Source organism: Rhinatrema bivittatum, chromosome 8, assembly GCF_901001135.1.
Source record: "Rhinatrema bivittatum chromosome 8, aRhiBiv1.1, whole genome shotgun sequence".
Lineage (NCBI taxonomy): Eukaryota > Metazoa > Chordata > Amphibia > Gymnophiona > Rhinatrematidae > Rhinatrema > Rhinatrema bivittatum.
In genome coordinates this window covers 87,371,936-87,394,828 of record NC_042622.1, presented here as the reverse complement: position 1 = coordinate 87,394,828, position 22,893 = coordinate 87,371,936, and the positions used below count along the sequence as shown (strand labels likewise).

The window sequence follows — 22,893 nt, the reverse complement described above, 5'->3', positions numbered from 1 at the left end:
CTATTTAGGAGGCCAGGGGGAGTGTAAACGAGGCAGATTTGGAGATGCGGGGATTTGAAAAAAACAATTTCGAACTTATGAGGGGCGTTAACAGTCTGCGGGATTAGTCTCAATTCTTTCTTTGCGGCCAGTAAGAGACACCCCCCCCCCCCTCTTTTTGTCTGGGTAAGGAGTGAATATCATGGAGGTCAATGGGGAGTTGATTCAGTAATACTATGTCAGTTTGTTTGAGCCATGTTTCCGTAATAGCACAGATGTCTGGCTGGGAGTCAAGTAGAAGGTCATTCAGGATTGGTGTATTTTTAGTTAGTGATTGGGAGTAGAAGAGAAGGAGAGATAGTATGGTTAAGCCGAGGAATTGTGCTAGGGGGGAGATCATAATTGGTACTAGAGATCTCCGGCTGGAATGTAGGGAGTGGGGGTAGGATTTTTGTTGGAGATGGGACTGGTGGCTGAGTATGGGAATGGGGTAGGTTATCATGTGGGTAAGGGGAGAGAGAGTGAAATGACGTTTGAGGGGAAGAGGGATAGAAGAACACTAACTTGGGTGTTTGGAGGTAGTGTATAGCAGGGGGAAGTAAGTACAGTGGCATTTAAAGTCAAGAACTAGTGGCTTGAAGGGTTCGAGCATAAAGTGTGTGTAATGGGTTTTTTTTTTTTTTTTTGGTGAGGATGAGAACAAGGTCTCGCTGGGAAAAGAAGATTACTGGAATAGTCTTAGCGGAGCAGCAGGATAAGTGAGAGAAGCAGGTGAAGTGGAGGGGAGAGGGGAGGTCGCACTAAGGGGTGCACCAAGGGGTATGCCCCTTGGTCGCGCTCCTTAGGCACGCGACGCCTAGGTCACGGCCTACTTTTGTTGGCTGGAGGAACGCCTCCCACAGCTTAGGTCATCCAAGGTAGGCAGGGCTGAAGGCAGGAGGCGTGGCTTCGGGCGGGTCGAGGGCGTCGTGGTGCGGCCTGCTCCGGACCTTGATGGGTCTGCCGCCAATCGCGGGATTGATATGCTCCTTTTGTGCATAATTTAGTAATTTGAATATAACCACTCTAGGTTTTAGCCTTCTGGCCACTATGCCTCCCATGCGGTGGGCGCGTTCAATTATAATGGGCTCACAGTTTTCATTTAGGCCCAGGGCCTCCCCTAGCCCTTTCTCTAATGCGGTTTTAAGCTGTTTTTCCTCAATCGATTCCGGAATGCCCACTATTTTCAGATTGTTGCGCCTAGAACAATTTTCCAAATTGTCCAACTTGTCAGTTTGCTCTGCTATAATTTTTTCCAGTTTTTGAATTTTTTTCGCGGCCTCCAGCGAATAGTCTTCCACTAATCCCACCCAATTTTCCACCGCCTCTAACCAAGTACCGAAATCGTAGATGGACTCTTGCACTGCTTGAATCTGTGCCAAGATATCTAAGCGTGATCCTAATGCAGATACCATGGTGTCGGTTAGGGCAGAGATGTTCATCTCCTTACCCGGAGTTGGTGGAGCATTTTCCTATGCAGCAGTCATTTTAGTTTCGCTAAGTCGCGGCTTTTCTCTTTCTTTTCTCACAAATCAGGTACTCATTACGTGAGGCAAATGAGTTATAAATGTGTCCATGCACTATATATGCCTGTTCTGCAAGTTTAAGTTGTAAAAATTTTCTGTTTCTCGGCGATGACACCCGTTTTCAGGGGAGGATGGCTGGAGCTTTTTAAGTTTTATTTTTCTTGATTGACTGCCATTTTAATTACTGAATATTATGTGATGTTTCTGCTGTTTTGAAATATTTTATTGGTGTTTGGAGAATTTTAAATAATTTTTGAGTTTTTAATTGTTGGATATTATTCTGTTCATAGTTGTTGTGAAACATTTATTTTGCTTATTAGTATAGTTATACAATTATTTCTGTGTTGGGCTCTATAGCTGCTTGTCTATTTCTGTTATCCTAACAGGAAGTGTATTGGTGTTTATGGCCTGATTTAATATTTGAGTGTGGCTTTTCATAGGTAGGGTTGGTACTGTTTGAGTGCATTCCATAATACAGGTGTAACTGTATGCGGATTAGTTGATGTGCATAACTGCAGTTCCTGGGAGTATGTTAGGTCGGTTCTGTGTATGTGACCGAGATGAGGTATTTTACTAGCATGTAAGCAGAATATCATTTTTGTACGGTGAGTTGTACAGGGAATGTCATAATTCTGCTTTACATCCATAATTGTGGGTCAGGGGGGTTCCTGTGGATGCAAACTGTACTTTTACATTTAGCCCTATGATGGTCATGTGTTCAGTGTGTCATGCATGTGAGTACCATCTGTCAGGTGTGTCCCGACAGAAAAAAGATTGAGAACCACTGCTGGTAAGGGGTTTAGCACGTCAAAAATGCGCGTCCAACCCCCCCCTTTCAAAACTAATAGCGCTTATCACATGCAAATGCCCAAGGACAGGCGTTCATTTCTGAGCAGCCCAAAAACACTGCTTTTCTGTACACCTTCTGACTTAATATCCTAGCGATGTTAAGTCGGAGGAACCAAAAATGGGGGGGAAAAAAAATGTGCTGGCCGGTCAGGTTAGGAAAATGGACTCTCAATTTTACCGGCGTCTGTTTCCTAACCCATGGCTGTTAGCAGGTTCGGAAAACAGACGCTCATAAAATTGAGTGTCTGTTTCCTGAACTCACTGGCAGTACCTCTCCTGAGTTTCCGCTAATAAGGAGGTACTAGGGACATGCTATTGACCCTAGCACCTCCTTTTTAGTGTGACCCCTCATTTAAATACAGGATCCGTTTTCCTGTACTCTTATTGTATCGGCCTGACTGAATGCAGAGCAGAATTAGGATATTTAAAATACAACTCGCCATATAAAAATGATATTCTGATTCTGGTGCTATCTTAGTAACAGAAACACAAACTCCCTTTTTACCAGGCACATTGTAAAATACAAAACCTGAAAAAAAATACTCAGCACATATGTAGCATACCTTAGCAACACTAACTCCAAGAACTCAAAGAGCAACAGCCCTACCTATGAAAAGGCAATAGTGCACAACCAGTGCATGTCCTATTGAGAATATGAGAAAGCACAAATAAGATTTATACAAATCCCTACCTACTAGTAAAATACCTCGCCTCAGTCATCCATACAGATCTGACCTTCACCAAATTTAGAATAAAAGATCACAAATTACAAATGTGGAGACAAAAACTGGAATGGAAACCTCAAAAAGCCACTATGCATGCAGTGCAAAACTGGAGAGCTAGAAACAGAAATATATATCCTCCTACACTAAGAAAAGTACAAAGATAGAAGAAATGCACATTCCCCAAACTGACTCTTGCACCTCATCACTCATAGAAACATAGAAATGACGGCAGAAGACCAAACGGCCCATCCAGTCTGCCCAGCAAGCTTCACACATTTTTTCTCTCATACTTATCTGTTTCTTTTAGCTCTTGGTTCTATTTCCCTTCCTCCCCCACCATTAATGTAGAGAGCAGTGATGGAGCTGCATCCAAGTGAAATATCTAGCTTGATTAGTTAGGGGTAGTAACCGCCGCAATAAGCAAGCTACACCCATGCTTATTTGTTTTAACCCAGACTATGTTATACAGCCCTTATTGGTTGTTTTTCTTCTCCCCTGCCATTGAAGCAGAGAGCTATGCTGGATATGCATCGAAAGTGAAGTATCAGGCACATTTGGTTTGGGGTAGTAACCGCCGTAACCAGCCAGCTACTCCCCGCTTTGTGAGTGTGAATCCTTTTTTCTTCTCCCCTGCCGTTGAAGCTATGCTGGATATGCGTGAAGTATCAGTTTTTCTTTTCCCCTGCCGTTGAAGCAGAGAGCTAAGCTGGATATGCGTGAAGTATCAGTTTTTCTTCTCCCCTGCCGTTGAAGCAGAGAGCTATGCTGGATATGCATCGAAAGTGAAGTATCAGGCACATTTGGTTTGGGGTAGTAACCGCCGTAACAAGCCAGCTACTCCCGGCTTTGTGAGTGCAAATCCTTTTTTCCACATTTCCTCTTGCTGTTGAAGCTTAGAGTGATGTTGGAGTCACAGTAACCATGTGTATGTTTATTGAATAATGGTATTGTGTCCAGGCAGTAGCCATCATTCTGGTGAGTCACCCACTCTTCATTGGCGGCCTCTTGACTTTATGGATCCACAGTGTTTATCCCACGCCCCTTTGAAGTCCTTCACAGTTCTGGTCTTCACCACTTCCTCCGGAAGGGCATTCCAGGCATCCACCACCCTCTCCGTGAAGAAATACTTCCTGACATTGGTTCTGAATCTTCCTCCCTGGAGCTTCAAATCGTGACCCCTGGTTCTGCTGATTTTTTTCTTATGGTAAAGGTTTGTCGTTGCCTTTGGATCATTAAAACCTTTCAAGTATCTGAAAGTCTGTATCATATCTCCTCTGCTCCTCCTTTCCTCCAGGGTGTACATATTTAGATTCTTCAATCTCTCCTCGTACGTCATCCGATGAAGATCCTCCACCTTCCTGGTCGCCCTTCTCTGTACCGCTTCATCTTGTCTTTGTCTTTTTGTAGATACGGTCTCCAGAACTGAACACAGTACTCCAGGTGAGGCCTCACCAAGGACCTGTACAAGGGAATAATCACTTCCCTTTTCTTACTCGATATTCCTCTCTCTATGCAGCCCAGCATTCTTCTGGCTTTTGCTATCGCCTTGTCGCATTGTTTCGCAGACTTCATATCATTAGACACTATCACCCCAAGGTCCCTCTCCTGCTCCGTGCACATCAGCCTTTCCCCCCCCCCCCCATCGAATACAGTTCATTCGGATTTCCACTCCCCATATGCATAACTTTGCACTTCTTGGCATTGAATCTCAGCTGCCATATCTTCGACCACTCTTCCAGTTTCCTTAGATCCCGTCTCATTCTCTCCACTCCTTCCGGCGTGTCCACTCTGTTGCAGATCTTAGTGTCATCCGCAAAAAGACAACCTTACCTTCTATCCCGTCCGCAATGTCGCTCACAAAGATATTGAACAGGACCGGTCCCAACACCGATCCTTGCGGTACACCACTTAAAACCGCTCTCTCTTCAGAGAAGGTTCCATTTACCATCACACATTGTTTTCTGTCCGTCAACCAATTTGCAATCCAGGTCACCACCTCAGCACTCACTCCTAAGCTTCTCGTTTTATTCACCAGTCTCCTGTGCGGAACCGTATCAAAAGCTTTGCTGAAATCCAAGTATATGATATCGAGTGCTCTTCCTTGATCCAATTCCTTGGTTACCCAGTCAAAAAAGTCAATCAGATTTGTTTGACAGGATCTTCCCCTGGTGAATCCATGTTGCCTCTGGTCCATCAATTCTCCGGTCTGTAGATAGTTCACTATTCTCTCTTTCAGCAGTGACTCCATTACTTTTCTCCTCCATGCCTTCAGCATCCTTCACTCTTCCCAATTACTCCCTTTCAATAATTTACTCATATCCCAACCCAGCATTTGCGACCCCCACATCCTCTTCCCTGTGCTCCCTCTCTCTCTCCTGCTTGACTCTCCCTACTCCCTTCATCCCATCTCCCTCCCTGCCCAGCTACCTCGACCCCCTGTTTCCTACCCCTTCCTGCTCAGCAGCCCCCACACTCCCTCTCCTTTACACCTCTATCTGTCCAGCATCCCCAACTTCCTTTTCCCCACCCTGCACAGGGTGAAGAGATCAGCAGAAGCATCACTCCCAGACTCAGTAGGGGAAGATACATTTTCCCCGTATATACCTGGATCAGTCCAGACCATGGGTTATGCCTCCCTTCCAGCAGGTGGAGACAGAGAAAAACTTGAAAGGCACCCTCACTTAACCTGGTGTGCCTTCTGCATCCCTTCAGAATTGTAAGTTTGACATGTTTGTGGATCCTTGGTTGCTGTATTGATGACTCCTCCCACGGGCAGGAGCCCCATGGGGAAAATACAGCAATAGGCTGTATTTTCCCCATGGGGAAAATGACCGCAGAGAGAATAGAAGCTTTTATTATACAGCAGTTGGCAATGCCCAAGGAGCGGGCTGCGTTCCTCAGCTAGTGGAGAAGGTCTTTGATGATTAAGTTCAGTCCAGGCACTGAGTTGTATCAAGTGCAGAGAAGGTCTCACCAGAAGCTGGAAGTGAAGGGTCTGGTAGTGGTCTGAGGAGCGGGGTAGGCCGAGAACCCAGTCACAGATGTGACGTAGTCAGCGATGGTAGTAGTGGTCCGCGGAGCGGAGTACACCAAGAATCTTATTCTGTGATGAGCAAGGCAGAGAGACTGAAGAGAGAAGGTACTCATGAAGGCTGGTAGCTGTAGGAGAGATGGCCTCCACAAATCAGAGGTAGAGATGATGCAAGGCCTGGAGCGCCGGAGCCAAGATATCCTCTATAGGTGCAGGTTAACCCAGGAGAAAGGCAGGCGAGTGCAAGGCCTCAGAGAAGTGGGTACCTAGGATCCTGATGAGCTTGAAAACCTGGAAAGTAGATAGGAGCGAAGCAAGACCCCTGAGGAGCGGGTGCCTTGAGCGTCCTTGCTGGAACAGCGTAACCCCAGAGGGTAGGTAGGAGTGAAAAAGGCCCCCGAGGAGCAGGTACCTAGAACGCCCTTGTGTAGCCATTGTAACCCTGGAGGGTTTGTAGGAGCGAGAACTCAGTGGGTGTCTCTGAAGGAAGTCGAAATTAGCTGGAGCGGAATCTTTGCTAACCCGTAGCTGGATTGGAGATAGGAGGCTAAGTACCCGGAGGTAGTGACGTCATGCGGTGGGGACACCCCCGAGGTTCCCGCCAGGACGTATTCAAAAGAGAGGGCGGCGCGCACCCTAAGTGACCTCCGTGTAAGAATGGCAAACGCAGTTGCCCATGCCAGTCCGGGGTCACCGGAGAGATCAGCGGAGAGAGGCGGAGGCAGCCATCTTGCCCAGAGGAGAGGAAAGAGAAAGAAAAGAGGTGAGACAGAGAGAACGCAGCTGTCTGCGACCGGACACAACAAGTATTTCTCTGTCTCCAGCAGATGGAGTTGGTGCAAACCCTGCAGTCTTGCCCTGTTTCTGGGGTGTAGGCTATCCCTTGAAATAATTAAGAGCGAACTAGCTATATAAAGTTTTGAATCAAGCAAGTTTAAAAAAAAAAAAAGAAGGCTTCTGCAGCAGGGAGTGTTTTCCAATCCTCCCAGGGAGTTGTTGGATCTTGTGGGGTGATCCCCTCTGGTAGCAGGTTATTGAGTTGGGGTTGGTAACCCCGTGGGGCTCCAGTCAGGCAAGGAGCTGGGGAAGAGATTTCCGGTGGTCCGGTCCCTCTCTTACCTCATGCCAATCGTCAGCGTTTAAAAAAAAAAACCATCGACATTTTTGAAAATTTCTTTTTTGATGGGCTGCAATCCTTTTTCTCTAATTTCACCGCATTTTTGACTAGTTTTGGGCTGTTTTTTCCCCTCCACGATGCCGCGGCCATCTTTGTGTGTGGCATGTGGAGAATCGTCCATGCAGCTTTCTCGGGCCAGTATTTGCTTCCGCTGCCCTCCGGGAGGGGATGGCAGCTCCTTTTCTGGGTCTGCAGCATCAGCTAAGCCCCGAGGGGCTCAAAAACGGTCGGCTCCACAGGACCCTCTGGCTGACCCATTTCCCCTCAGTGCAGGGATGGCAGCTACCTTAAACACCTTTGCTGCAGCTCAGGCAAGGGCTATGGGGGAGGGGGAGCTTCCCCCTGCGCTGTCACCGGTTCCCTGCCAGTCCTGATAATCCTTTTGATCAGGAGGACCCTGATGTCCCAGGGGGGATGATGATGATTCTGATTCCTTTTCTTTAGATTTTGTCCTCCTTATGCATAAAGTCTTTCTGGCTTCCAGGTCTCCGCAGGGTGGTGCCTTGCTGGTGAGACCTGCGCAGGGACTGGCCCCAAAGGTAACTAAGCGCATGGATGTGCCCGTGTCGCTACGGGTCGCGAAGTTAAAAGGCTCCTTGGCTTCAGGAGGAGCAGCTGCTCTGGTGGTACCGGGCAGTGCGACTACAGCTGCAATGACCTCTCCTTTCTCCCCGGCTGGGGCAGGATCGGAAGATGAGCAGGGGAAGCAGAACCCCTTGGATGTTGATGATCCTAAAGTGGTTCAGCTGTTCCAGAGAGAGGAATTAGAACCTCTCATTCCTGCAGTTCTTTCTAAGCTTGGGGTAGAGCTCCCTCCACATGCTCCGCCGCAGGACTTGGTGGACCCAGTCCTAGCGGGATTGAGAATGCCGCCCTGAGCTTTTCCTTTTCATACCATGCTTCAGGAGCTGATGACCAGGGAGTGGGACACTCCGGATGCTGGTCTGCAGGTCGGTCGGGCCATGGATAAGCTTTATCTGTTACTGGACGAAGAGAGCTCCTGCAGTCCCCCAAAGTGGACACTTCAGTTTCGGCTGTTGTTAAGCAGACCACCATTCCAGTCGCAGGTTCGGCGACTCTCAAAGATCTTCAGGATCGCAAACTGAAAGTACTGCTTAAGTGCATTTTTGAGGTGTCAGCCCTAGGTATCCAGGCGGCGGTGTGCAGCAGTTGCATGCTGCATGCGAGCCTGCACTGGGTCCAGCAATTGCTGATGTCTAGAGATCTTCTTCCAGGAGAATCAGAACAGGCGGAACATTTGGAAGCTGCGGTGGCATATGAAGCGGACGCACTGTATGACCTGCTTCGCACTTCCTCTCGCACAATGTCGTTGGCAGTGTCAGCAAGGCAGCTTTTGTGGCTCTGAAACTGGTCCGCGGATATTTCCTCTAAGGCTCAGCTTGGGGCTATTCCATTTAAAGGTGGTTTTTTATTCGGTGAGGATTTGGAGCAGTTGGTAAAGTCCCTGGGAGAGAGCAAAGTTCCCAAGTTGCCAGAGGACAGACCGAATCCCTCCAGAGGATTTCCATCATCCCGCTGTCATTTTCGAGGGCAACATCTGTTTCGGCAGAGCAGGCTGCAAGCACCTGGACAGCAGCAACCAGTGGCCAGAAACCAAGCCTGGTCCTAGTCTTTTCGAGGCCGCAGGACCTCCCGGGAGGGTGGTTCTTCCTTTATCTCTCACCTCCAAGACTACGTAATGAGATGGAGCTGGCCCATCCTCGGTTCCTCGGGTTAGGGGTCACCTATCCCAGTTTTACGAGGCATGGGCCAGGATTACTTCAGATCAGTGGGTGCTAAGCATAATAGAACGAGGCTACACTTTGGAATTTGCTCGACCTCTCCGAGATTTCTACTTAATATCCCCATGCCGGTCCCCAGGTCAAACAGCAGATTGTTCGTCAGACTCTCGAATGCCTCCTTGCTCTCGGTGCTATAAAACCGGTTCCTCCAGAACACTGGAGGACAGGGAGGTTCTCCATTTACTTAGTGGTTCCAAAGAAGGAGGGATCCTTCCGACCAATCTTGGATCTCAAGAAGGTAAACAAGTCTCTCAAGGTGCCGCATTTTCACATGGAAGCTCTACGTTCCGCAATCACGGCAGTACGCGAGGGAGAATTTCTGGCCTCTCTTGATCTGATGGAGGCATATTTACACTTTCCCATTCACTAGGATCAGCAGAAGTTCCTTCGCTTTATGGTCCTGGGAATGCATTATCAATTTTGCGCTCTGCCATTCGGTCTCGCGACCACCCCCCGTACATTCACCAAGGTCATGGTGGTTGTGGTGACGTCTCTGCGGAGACAAGGTCTTCTCATTCATCCCTACCTAGACGATTGGCTCATCAGGGCGAAGTCGAGGGAATGTTGTCTGGAAGCGTTCCACAAGGTTACTGCTCTCTTGGAATCCCTCTGATGGGTAATCAATCAGGCCAAGAGCAACTTGGTTCCTTCTCAAACATTGGCGTTTCTGAGAGCTCGGTTCGACACTACTGTCGGGAAAGTTTTTCTCCCAAAGAACCGAATGCACAAGCTGATGGGGCAAGTTCGTCGCTTGTTGGCTCTTTCACTACCCAAGGCCTGGGACTACCTTCAAGTTCTTGGCTCGATGGCATCTACCCTGGAGGAGGTTCCCTGGCTTTTGCTCATATGAGACCATTGCAACGAACGTTACTTTCCCAATGGGATCCCAGGTTGGAGAATTTTCAATACCCGCTGCCGCTCACTGATCCTGCCAGGTCCAGTCTTGGATGGTGGCTTTGCCCACAAAACCTGTCACGAGGGGTGGATTTGGAAGTCCCGAACTGGATAGTGGTGGCCACGGATGCCAGTCTCTCAGGCTGGGGAGCTGTTTGCCAGTATCTTTCAGTGCAGGGCAGCTGGTCCCCGGAGGAGTCCGGATGGTCGATCAATCACCTGGAGACCAGGGTGGTTCGCTTGGCCGTGCATCACTTTCTTCCCCAGTTACGCCATCAGGTGGTTCGCGTCTTATCCGACAATGCGACGACTGTGGCCTGCATCAACTATCAAGGAGGCACCAGAAGTCAAGCCATAGTCAACGAGGCGGAGCTGCTCGTGGCTTGGGCGGAGCAAAATCTGGCGTTGATTGCGGCATCTCACATTGCTGGGAAGGACAACATACAAGCAGACTTTCTAAGTCGCAGGCACATAGATCCAGGAGAGTGGGAACTCTCGGACAGAGCAATGGATCTCATTTCTTGCAGGCGGGGGCCCCCCACATGGACTTGATGGCAACACGAGACAATGCCAAGGCTCCTCGCTTTTTCAGTCGCAGAAGGGATCACGGCGCAGAGGGGGGTCGATGCACTAGTACTACCCTGGCCAACGTCTGTTCTCCTTTATGTGTTTCCTCCTTGGCCTCTGGTGGGCAAGGTGCTTCGCGGGATAGAGGTCCACCCAGGGACGGTGATCCTAGTGGCTCCCAAATGGCCCCAACGCCTGTGGTTCGCGGACTAAATCAATCTGGCTGTGGACGGGCCTCTGCAACTCTGCCATCTCCCACATCTTCTTCATCAAGGGCCTATATATTTCGACCAGGTAGATCGCTTTTGTCTAGCGGCCTGGCTTTTGAAAGGAGGAAATTAAGGAAGAAAGGATACTCTGAGGAAGTTATGACTACACTGCTTCAAGCCAGAAAAACATCTACCTCTCTCTCATCTATTAGAACGTGGAGAGTTTTTGAGACATGGTGTCATGAGCGAGATATTCTTCCCCAACACGCTACGATTGCTCAGATGTTAGCCTTTGTGCTAAATGATTTAGCCAAGGCTTGTCTTTTAACTCCCTCCGGGTACAGGTGGCGGCCCTAGGCACTTTGGTAGGTAGCTCGGTGGCGTCACATCCAGATGTGCATTTCCTCAGAGGCGTAAGGCATTTGAAGCCCCCTGTCTGTCCGGTATGTCCGTCGTGGAGTCTTAATTTGGTTCTTCGCGTATTTTGTGATCCGCCATTTGAACCCCTTAAAACGGTGACGTTGAAGGATCTTACCTTGAAGACGGTGTTTTTGTTGGCTATATGCTCAGCTCACAGAATTTCTGAGTTACAGGCTCTCTTGTAGGGAACCTTTTTTGAGGATTTCTGATTCGGGAGTGTCTCTTCGAATTGTTCCATCTTTTTTGCCCAAAGTGGTCTCCTCTTCATTTAAGTCGATCAGTTGAGCTTCCGGCTTTTCTTGATTTGTCGAACGATGTACAACTCGCACGAGAGCTTCGTCGGTTAGATGTTCAGCGATCCTTGTTATGTTACTTGGAAGTCACAAACTCTTTCAGACTCTCAGATCATTTATTTGTCCTATGGAGCGGTCCCAGGAAGGGTCATAAGGCGTCTAAAACAACGATTGCACGATGGTTGAGAGAAGCCATGTCCTCTACAATCATTTGTAAGGGCAGACCTGTTCCAGAGGGCCTGAAGGCCCATTCTATTCGTTCTCAAGCAGCTTAGTGGGCTGAATGCCAGTTGGTATTGCCTCAGGAGATTTGCAGAGCTGCTACTTGGAAGACGCTCCACACATTTGCTCGCCACTACTGGTTGGACATTCAGGCTCCTGGGGATTTTGGCAGTGGTGGACTGTGCGTGGGACTCACACGGTCGTCGTCCGTGTCCGTCCCCCCCCCCCCCCCCCCCCCCCAGTTTATTGAAGCTTTGGTACATCCCATGGACTGGACTGATCTGGGTACGTACAGGGAAAAGAAAATTGGTTCTTACCTGATAATTTTCATTCCTGTAGTACCACGGATCAGTCCAGACACCCGCCCAAGGATTAGGTGTGGATAACATGGAGATCTGTATTTCAAAAGTCCGCGCACGCATATTCAGGTTATGTTATTGCAGCATACTAAGAAAGAAAGTTAAATGTTTATACGTTCTTGCAGTTCTGTTCTTGCTTGATTAATTGTTAGTATTATTCTGCTTTGATACTCTATATACTGAAGGGATGCAAGAGGCACACCAGGTTAAGTGAGGGTGCCTTTCAAGTTTTTCTCTGTCTCCAACTGCTGGAAGGGAGGCATAACCCATGGTCTAGACTGATCCGTGGTACTACAGAAACGAAAATTATCAGGTAAGAACCAATTTTCTTTTGTGTCCCATCAGGCCCAGATCAGCAGGAGCTGGCAATGTCTCGCTCTGATCTGGGTGAAGGAGGATACAGCCTCCCACCGGGCCAGAAAGAAGAGAAGGAAGTGAGAGTAGCCTCCCATCAGGCTCAATGTAAGAGAAGTCAACCAACTCCCAACAGGGCGGATAAGGAGACAGCAGCCTCCTCATCAGCTCCCTGGATCTCACAATACACCAGTATATCCCGACACACCTGTGATTAACCACTGCTATAGGGCATGTATTAGTTTCTGCAGGTTGCACATAGCATGTTTACTTCTCAAACCCATTGGTAGCATATTATGCTTTTTTTTTTTTTCTTTTTCAAAAATGTTACTTCCTTTTTCTCTGTGCAGAAGAGAAAAATGAGCACATGCCGTTGGTGTACACCTGGTGGGTCCTTCACCACAGACTTCTTAAAGAGATACTCATCCAAGAGTTTGGCCCCTGAGGATCTTGTAGCAGCTGATGATGATCTCTGTTACTGCCTAGAGTGTGTAGTTGAATACCATAAGGCAAGAGATGAACAGCCTTTCTTGCATAAGGTAATTATAAAGGAAGTGCAGCTGCCAATATCCATTGAAAATACTGTAGAAGAGATTTTTTGTTATAAAAATAATTTAGCTTTATTTCGCAACTTTTAATTATAAATAAGTTTACAGATGTTTAATAGCTGAGCCTAAAGACCAAAAAGTAATGTACTGTTGGTGCAGGCAAGAATACATGAGTAGTAGTTCATGTAGTAGGTAACTTTTTCATTTCCCTGTATGTACCTGGCTCAGTTCAGACTGCTGGGTTTTGCCTCCCTTCCACCAGATGGAGACAGAGGAAATTTTGAAGGCCCCCCCCCTTTTAGTGCGGTGTGCTATCTGTGTCCCTTCAGTATTTCTCTGTCTTCAGCAGATGAAAGTGGCAGAACCTGCGGTCCTGAATTAAAATTTCCTAAATTAAAAAAAAAAAAAAAGTCAAGGAGTTCCGTTCCTCCCAGGGGGGTCTGCAGGTCCTGGAGGGACTATCCTCCCTGGTTGCAGGCACAGCTAGGGGTTGGAGACCCTATCAGCTCTACGACCTGGTGAGACACTGCCTGGTGTGACGCTTGGAGTGAGTACCGGTGGTCCGGTCCCTCCCCCTTGTTCCCATAGACGTTTTTTCATTCCTCTGGTGAGGCCTCTGTAAAAAAAAAAAAAAGAAAGAAAGAAAGGGAAGAGAGTTGGCGAGCCATTTTTTCTATCGGAACGGCTCCTGCTGGCCTGTATACTCGCATTCTCCCAGCTCCAGAGGCAAGTTTTCATCCCTCCTGCGCCTCTTACCTCAGCCATGCCATGTGCTTCGTGGTGCACGGCCTGCGGGGAGCCGGCTACGCGGCTCTCCCGCAATGGCCTTTGTTCTCGGTGCCTCCCTGGAGGAGAGGGTCCATCCACAGCAGTGGGGAGGCCCGCAGCTTTAGCCCGCGGCGTGGGACATCAGCGAGTTGAAGGGGGGAGTCAGCCTGACCCATTCCCACTGAGCGTGGGAACGGTGGCCATTTTAGATTCCTTGGCTGCTGCAGCGACTCATGCAGCAGGGGGAGGGGATCCTCCACCTCCACTTTCTCCTCCTGATTTGAGCCTGAGAGACCTCAGGGCTCCTTGCCAGACTCTCCTGCTGATTTGGGACCCCCACCTCCGAGGGGATTTAAAGGGCCAGACCCCTTTTACTACCGACTTTGTGCTGTTGATGCACAAAGCCTATATGGCCAGCCTTTCGCAACAGGGCGACACGGGGCACGTACAATGCGCACAGAGCCCCCTTCTCGGAAGGTCCCCAGGCGGATGTCTCCGCAGGGGGCTACCAGGATTCGGAGGTTCCAAGATCAGGGGGGGGGGGGGCTGCCTTGGGGACCTTGGACTCGCCAGATCTCCCGGGTCTGGACCCTCCCCGGCTCGATCACGACGAGGAGCCTGAGAGATCTGTCCCGGTGGAAGGTGATGACCCGAGAGTACTTCGTTTTGTTCCTGAAGGATGAGTTGGATCTGTTGATACCGCATGTCCTTCCTGAGTTGGGGATTACTCTGGAGGTTCCCAGGCATGACTTAGTGGACCCGTCCTAGCAAGCTTACGTGGTCTGGCTAGGACTTTTCCTTTCCATCCTGTGCTCCTGCAACTTATGTTCCAAGAGTGGGATATTCCGGAGGCGAGCCTGCGAGTGGGGCGAGCTATGGATAAGCTCTATCCCTTGCCTGACGAGTCCTTGGAGCTCCTCAAGGTTCCGAAGGTGGATGCTTCGGTGTCTGCTATCACCAAGCAGACGACTGTTCTGGTGGCAAGAGCTGTGGCTATGAAAGATTTCCAGGACAGGACACTCGAGGTCCATCTCAAAAGGATTTTTGAGGTGGCGGCGCTCGGGGTCAGAGCGGCGGTCTGTAGCAGTCTGATGCAACAAGCAATCCTGAGGTGGGTCCAATAGCTCCTCGGTGCTAGGGATCTTTCTCCTCAGGAAGCAGAGCAGGCTCAGCATTTAGAGGCAGCAGTGGCGTTTGGCGCAAATGCCTTATATGATCTTCTCCGTACCTCGTCCCAGACTATGGTGTCAGCAGTTTCGGCCAGGAGACTCCTATGACTCCACAATTGGTCTGCTGATATCTCTTCAAAGTCTCAGCTGGGAGCACTCCCTTTTAAGGACAAGTTTCTCTTTGGAGAAGATCTGGAACAGTTAATAAAGACCTTGGGAGAAAATAAGGTTCATAAGCTCCGTGAAGACAAGTCTAAGGGCTCCAGGAATTTTTCCTTCCCGCTCTCATTTTCAGGGTCAACGTCACTTTTGTCAGAACAGGACTCCTTCCTTTTGACAGCGGCAGCCATCTGCGAGATCCCAGGCTTGGTCTTACACCTTTCGCGGCCGATCTACACATGACGCAGTTACCCAGGGCCCTTTGGGATCCAAGTCCTCCCAATGAGATAGCTCTGACCCATTCCTCCATCGCACTTATAGGTGATCGTCTCTCCCTGTATCACGAGGAGTGGGTCAAGATAATGTTGGACCAGTGGGTTCTAAACATCATAAAACACGGTTACGCTTTAGAGTTTGCTCGGCCTCTGTGAAACCCATTTTTGGTTTCTCCCTCTGGATCCCCAGTGAAGAAACAGATAGTGAAGCAAACCCTCCACCGGCTGGAAGATCTTGGGGCCATTGTTCCAGTTCCCTCGGACGAGTACAGGACCGGGAGATACTCCATCTACTTCATGGTCCCCACAAAGGAAGGCTCTTTCCGTCTGATTCTGGATCTGAAGAAGGTGAACAAAGCCCTCAAGGTGCCACGTTTTTGTATGGAAACTCTGCGCTCCGTCATCGTGGCGGTGCGAGGCGGAGGGTTTTTAGCTTCACTGGATTTGACGTAGGCATATCTGCATATCGGAATCCACAAGGATCATCAAAGGTTTCTGTGCTTCATGGTCCTTGGAAACATTATCAGTTTTGGGCCCTCCCATTCGGGTTGGCGACAGCTCCTTGTACCTTCACCAAGGTAATGGTGGTGGTGGCGGTGGCAGCTCTCCAATGGGAGGGGATACTGGTTCACCCATATCTGGATGACTGGCTCATTCGGGCGAAGTCGGAAGACCTTTGCAGGCTGGAAGTACACAAGGTGTTACATCGCCTATGTTCCCTCGGTTGGGTCTTGGCTCTTGGGATGATTAATCTGCTTCCTTCCCAGGTCTTGGACGTCTTGGGAGCACGATTTTATACTCTGGTCAGCAAAGTCAGCCTCATGCAGGAACGGATTGTCAAGCTGATGTCTCAGGTTCAACTTCTCTTGTCACTGCCAGTACCCAGGGTCTGGGATTACTTGCAGGTTCTTGGCTCTATGGCATCCACTCTGGAATTGTTCCCCTAGGCCTTCATTCATATGCGACCTTTACAGAGAGCTTTGCTTTCCCGCTGGGATCTGATGTTGAAAGAATTCAGGTACCTTTGCCACTCACGGAGTCCGCCAGGTCCTGTCTTGGTTGGTGACTTGTCCTCGTCTACTTGAAGCAGGGTGTGGACCTAGAATTACCTCAGTGAGTCATTGTGACTACGGACTCCAGTCTTTCCAGTTGTGGGGCTGTGTGCCAATCTAAGTCTGCCCATTGCCAGTGGTCACGGGAGGAGACGCAATGGTCCATCAATTGCCTGGAAACAAGGGCAGTGTTCTTGGCGTTGCAGAGATTTCTTCCTCTCATCCACCATCGGGCGGTGCGAGTCTTGTCAGACAATGCGACAATTGTGGCCTACATCAACCGTCAAGGCGGCACAAAGAATCGTCCGGTAGCCTTAGAAGCGGAAAAGCTGATGGTTTGGGCAGAACGACATCTAGGCCGGTTGGCGGCCTCTCACATAGCCGGGGTCGACAACTTGCAAGCGGACTTTCTAAGTCTTCAACGTCTGGACCCCAGAGAGTGGGAGTTGTCCTTGGAAGCAATGATGCTCATCTCTCTTCGGTGGGGTACTCCCCACTTGGACTTGATGGCGACTCAGAGAAATGCAAAGGCATCATGCTTCTACAGTCGCAGAAGGGAACATGGGGTGGAAGGAGTAGATGCCCTGCGACGTACTGCTCTACATTTGCCATGGACGACTGGTTCCGGACAGTCTAAAAGCTCATTTGATCCAGTCACAAGCTGCTTCCTAGGCGGAGACCCAGTTAGTGTTACCGCAGGAAATCTGCAGGGCAGCGACTTGGAAGCCTCTGCACACTTTTGCTAGGCATTATTGTTTGGACGTCCAGGCACTGGATGTCTGTGGTTTTGGGAGCAGTGTCATTCGAGCGGGACTCTCCAGGTCCCACCTAGTTAGGGAAGCTTAGGTACATCCCAGCAGTCTGGACTGATCCGAGTACAGGGAAAGGAAAATTGGTTCTTGCCTGCTAATTTTCGTTCCTGTAGTACCACAGATCAGTTCAGACGCTTGCCCATTTGGGGGGGGAGGGGTATTCAGTACTATGAATCTGCTTGATTTTTTTCTATTCACAGCAATTTCTGTCTAGGTTAAACGTACAGATACAGCAGAAGATGATAAAATACTCCAACATTACTCCTTGCCTGTAAATAGTTTACTATTGTTCTTGTCCTTGCTTGATCTAACCATTGGTTTTAAATCGTTTGTTCTGCTTTGGTAATGTTTTTATACTGAAGGGACGCAGGAAGCACACCGCATTAAGAGGGGATGCTCTTCAAGTTTTTCTCTGTCTCCATCTGCTGGAAGGAAGGCAAAACCCAGCAGTCTGGACTGATCTGTGTACTACAGGAACGAAAATTAGGTAAGAACCAATTTTCCTTTATGTGCTAGAAATATGCTATAGCCAGCAATGGCCAAATCTAGACCAGTACAAGGAGTCTTCTATAAGTACTCAGTGGCACGCTGAAGCACTGAGAAATCTGCACACAGAACTACAGACACCGAGGCTTATAGGAAAATATTGCACCCAAGGGAGAAAATAGTGACAAAAATGTTTCTCAACATTGAAGGTAATTCGTATAACCGCATTATCCTTACCCAAACTAAATTTGAGCATGTGACTTCATTTAAAGATACACAGTTTGTGGCAATATTGTCACACTAACTATTGTTTAGCATGTCCAGGGTATATAAAGAGATTTATTTCTTAGTGGTGATGCACCTTGTTTTATATCAGCACAGGGCCAGTGAAGCAGCAGCTTGTTACTTCGGCTTGTGTCTTTTTGAGCTACTTCAGTTCAAGAGACATACAGTACAGTAGAAGGAAGGGTAAAATGCTTCAGTGCACTTACTGTTGAATGACTAAATTGTTGACATAGTAAGCAATATCTGTTTCACACTGAAATCTTGAAGTATGGAAAATAGTTTTAATTTGGTTATAATTCTGTTCTTGTCGTCAATATAGTTACCGTTTTGAGTTGAAAATGGTTTGGTATAAATACTGTTTGCCAGATTTCTTTGGAATCCTTTACCTGGTTAGCCAAGGAGGATTCTTATTGGAAATATAACCTTGATGAACTAGTACATAAGTGTTTAATATTTTATCCTATGCATTGACTTCAGGACCTTTGGGAACTGGAAATATCCCGTCTTGTTGCCCAGTTTGAGAAGTCCATATTTGAAGAGAATGATGATGTGGACGAGTTGCTGTTGGTAGAAGAGAACAAAGAAACACGATTGTCTGGATACACAGGCCCTGATTTTGAGTACAGCCTACGGGTACCACTGCTGGAAATCTTGAAATACCCGTACCTATTGCTGCATGAGCGACTGGGTAAGCAGCTCATAAAGCCCAGGTAGAGAATATCAGATTGAAAAGCCTCAGTTGTTGTTAAAACCATTATGGTACTTTGATACCTGATCTAAAGGAAATATTTTTATGGGGCTTGTGTGGGAATGTGAAGCAGCACCACAGGAAGCAAGGGAAGGAGGTCTTTTGTTTCTCTGGGTGTTTCTTAGCTATTGGAAGTGGAACAGGTTTTAAGATGGATGGTATCACAAAGCTGTGCTTTGCAATAAATTGCAACAGTTGAAATAAACCTTTGAAAAGGGAACGGCCAAGCATGTATGCAATTGAGGAGACCTGAGCTCAAGTTCTGTTCTCTGCTCGCTGTGACATTTAGCAGTCATTTTATAATCCCATTGGTTTAGGGACCCACTTACAAGAAATATCTTCCCCAAAGTACTTACATTGTGCCTATATATAAGTGTACAATGCCCTGGTTTAGGCCACTTTATGAGATGCTAATTGAAATATAAGGTTAGGGGCCCTATTTGCCATTCTGAGTGTATACTTTCTGAACCAAGGTGCGGATGAGTAGCTTAATGGTTAGAGCAGCTGTGACCTTGGGCAAATAACTTCACACTCCATTGCCACCTCAGGAACAACCATAGGGAGTGATTCATCAATCCATGGTAGTGTTCTAACGTGTTATATTGCAGCGCTACTGCACAATATTTTGCATCTCCCTGCTTAGGTACTCTCCCTATTATAATGACCTACTTTGCCTGCAATTTGATGTCAATATTTTATCGTGGCCAACCGAGAAGGTAGTCAGCCATGATAAAATAACACCTACTTGAAATGCGTTAAATATGCAGTGATAGGCCCAGGACTCATAACACAGGCCCTGAGGCTTTCACCACACATTTAAAGCAACGGGAAAAAAATCACAGCAAGCGGAAAAGTTGCGTGAAGATCAATGCTGACCCCCGTCTCAGCCCAGGACCACCAGTCAAGGCGGCCCCCGACTCCCCCAAAATGTGAAAAAAAAAAAAAGACCCACATAGTAATGGCCCCAGCCCCCCTGCTGCCATATCCAAGTGACAGCGACAGCTTCTCGATTGTGTGTTTAAAAAAAAAAAAAAAAAAGCACCGGGCTCCACTCACCATTCCCAAAAGGGGGAGGGAGGGGGGGGGAGGGAAAAAGTAGTGTCCTGGCCCCTCCCGCACCCCCCCCCCCCCCCAATTACCTAAAAAGGGATTCCACGTTGGGATCCCTTGCACCTGGCCAAGTCGGTGCCATTTTCCACATGGCCTGGGTCTGATTCCAGGACCTTTCTCAGTCATATGGCTGGGGCAAGGTCAGGTCGGCACCATTTGGGAAAATGGCCCTGACGTAGGATCCATTTTTAGGTATGGGGGCCTGGACGTTTTTTTTCTTTTCATTCGAAAGGCCATCACAGTCACTTGCCTGGGGGGGAGGGGGGGGGATTGAATCTCTGTCACTGTGGGGGTGGAGAGTATGGCGATGGGGAGCTGGAGCCACATTTTCTGTTTTAGCTTTGGAGAAGGGGTGCCAGATCCAATGCTGGGGCTGCGCGGGTCTTTTTTTAAAATTTTTTAAAATTTTTAACATTTTGGGGGAGTTGGGGCCACCTTGACTGGTGGCACTGACCCCTGCTCTACCTCCCCATTTGCATGTGACCTTTTTTTTTTTTGGGCTTGCAGCGGTCCTGTGAGGTTGGGGCTGATATCGCGCTAAAGGGATGCTAGCCTTGTTCTTTTTTGCCCCACGGTGTTTGTCTGCGAGACAAAAGAACGCTCACCATACGGCCACAATGCTTTTTTGGGAGAGGGGCCCCACTATCATGGCAACACCTCCCCGCAATAGTGGAACCCCTCTTGAGAAAAAACATTGCAATTTAGTGCATCTAGGGGTTAGATTATAAGCCCTCTGGGCACAGGAAAAATATCTACTATACCTGAATGTAATTTGTCTTGAGCTAACAATGAAAAGATGTGCTAAATACATTTTAAAAAACTAAACAAAAACATAAAATGTGAAGGTTTGCTTCCCTTTTCACTAGGGGATTGGGATGTGTTCTCTTAGATCCTTCCTCCATTATGTGCTATTATTTTGTCTTTCTGTCCAGGTGAGCTCTGTGTTCTTGCCCTGTGCAAGATGGAGCAGGTGAACTATTCGTTTCAAGTCTTTGACAAACATCCAGGAATCTATCTGCTCCTAGTGCATCCCAATGAAATGGTGAGTTACCTTAGGACAGAAGCAGACCTGTTCAGCATATTCCAGGCATTGCCTAATCATGATAAGTTTGGTAATATTCCATTGATTTCATTTAGTTACTTAAGCCACACTATCCTGATTCTTTATAGACTCCACCTCAAATAGCATGCCTAGGTGATTCCAGGAAACTTTAGAAGCAGGGCCGATGCAAGGGGATTAGGCGCCCTAGGCAAGCCTTCTCCCTTGCCCCCACCGGGTCTCGGCCCCGACTCCTACATCGTTCTCGATCACGCCCACCGACTGTGTGGTTTTCTGGGTGGCGAGCAGGTTGGGCACTGCTCACAGCCCGCCAAATCTCCACTCCTCTTTGCCGCTGCTTGCGGCCCCATATGTTTCGCACCCAGTGGCGTACAAAGGGTCTCTGGCGCCTGGGAGCTAATGCATTTGTGTGCCTCTCCAGCATCCCCCCCTTAATCCTTGTACTAATGCTTAAGGTCACAGAAAATCAATGGCATCTCTAGACAGAAGAATTTTTTTTTTTGGGGGGGGGGGGAGCCAAAATGACATTTCTTCATCACACCCACCTCTATAACATGGATCCTGCTTTAAAATTGGTTACAAAAAAAAAAGTGTTAATAAAAAAAAAGTCCAAAGGGTCTTCTGCGTAATTTTAAAAAGCTGGCCAGTTTCACACTTCTAGTAAAACTACTTTAAAATTATTTGATAGCCTCATTCAACTAATCCTATAGGGCTATGAGAGTGAAGCCTGGAATATATAGGAAGGGACAGAATGTCAATATAAATCTTGCACCTCCAGTTCTCTAACTCTGTGCATCCACTGAAATTCCCCCAAACAATGGAGCTTGGATGTTTCCCTTACAGCTCATCATAGTAAAAGATATTTTCAAATTCTGGTGTCACCTCACAGTAACAGCAGCACAAACACCTTCCACTGCCAGGCACATTGTGAACTAACACAAAACCCCGCAAAAAAGACACTCAAAATCTATACTGCAATCCCATTGTAACATAACAGTAATAACACCAAGGACTCAAACAACAATAACCCTACCTGTGAAAAAGCAAGGGTAAATATTACACTGGGTCCTAGAATACCAATACACCACCTACTGAGGAAACAAAACAAACCCGATTGCTATAGATCCCTATACAGATACTACATGCTAGCAGAATCTCTCATCACGGTCACACACTCACACAGTAGAGACAGACTCTCACCAAATAGAGAATACAAAATAAAGGAGCACAAATTTAGACAAAAACTGAAATGGAAACTCCAAGAAGCCAGACTTTGTGTATTAACAGTGGAAAAACAGAACTACCATTCCTCATAAAACAAATAAAAATCAAGAAATATAAAGCATTAGTTATAATAGTAAAACCATAATAAAAGAATATTTTAAAACTACTGATAAATAGAATTCTCACAGGACAAGCAGGATGGTAGTCCTGGATGGAGCCCAATCACGGAAAACTTCTATCAAAGTTTCCAGAACTTTGACTGGCCCCTACTGGGCATGCCCAGCATGGCACTAACCCTGTAGCCAGCAGGGGTCCCCCTTCAGTCTTCTTTTTTTCTGCGCAGCAGTAGCCACGCGGTTAAGGAGCTCTGCAGAGATTCCTGACAGGAATTTTCCTCACAGAATTACTAAAATTTAATTTACCCCACAGGGGTTCCTCCTTTAACTTTTTCAAGTCGCGGTACTCCGGTAAATTTTTTACCCGTTTTCCGTTGATTACTGTCGAGTTTGGCCCTGGCGGCCTACTGGCCGTCGACCATACCGCGGCTCAATTTTTTCATAGCCATGGTGTCAGGGTTCCGCCGGTGCCCGGACTGTAATCACACCATGTCCATCACAGACCCCCACAAAATCTGTGTAATGTGTCTCTGATCTGAGCACGATGTCCTAACCTGCACCAAATGTGCCCTAATGACACCAAAAGGTTGCAAGGCCAGAATGGAGAAAATGGAACTTCTTTTCCGTGCTCAAAC

The 22,893-nt window shown here is 47.8% G+C and overlaps 1 protein-coding gene across 1 annotated transcript in view; it reads left to right on the top strand.

The window, feature by feature from the left end:
• The window catches only part of SETX (senataxin), a 383,775-nt gene that overhangs the window by 51,056 nt on the left and 309,826 nt on the right, over nucleotides 1-22,893 (top strand). The window contains 3 exon segments of the mRNA XM_029613495.1: nucleotides 12,797-12,985; nucleotides 18,478-18,688; nucleotides 20,791-20,900. Coding sequence (XP_029469355.1) covers nucleotides 12,806-12,985; nucleotides 18,478-18,688; nucleotides 20,791-20,900 — 501 coding nt within the window. The 5' untranslated portion in view covers nucleotides 12,797-12,805.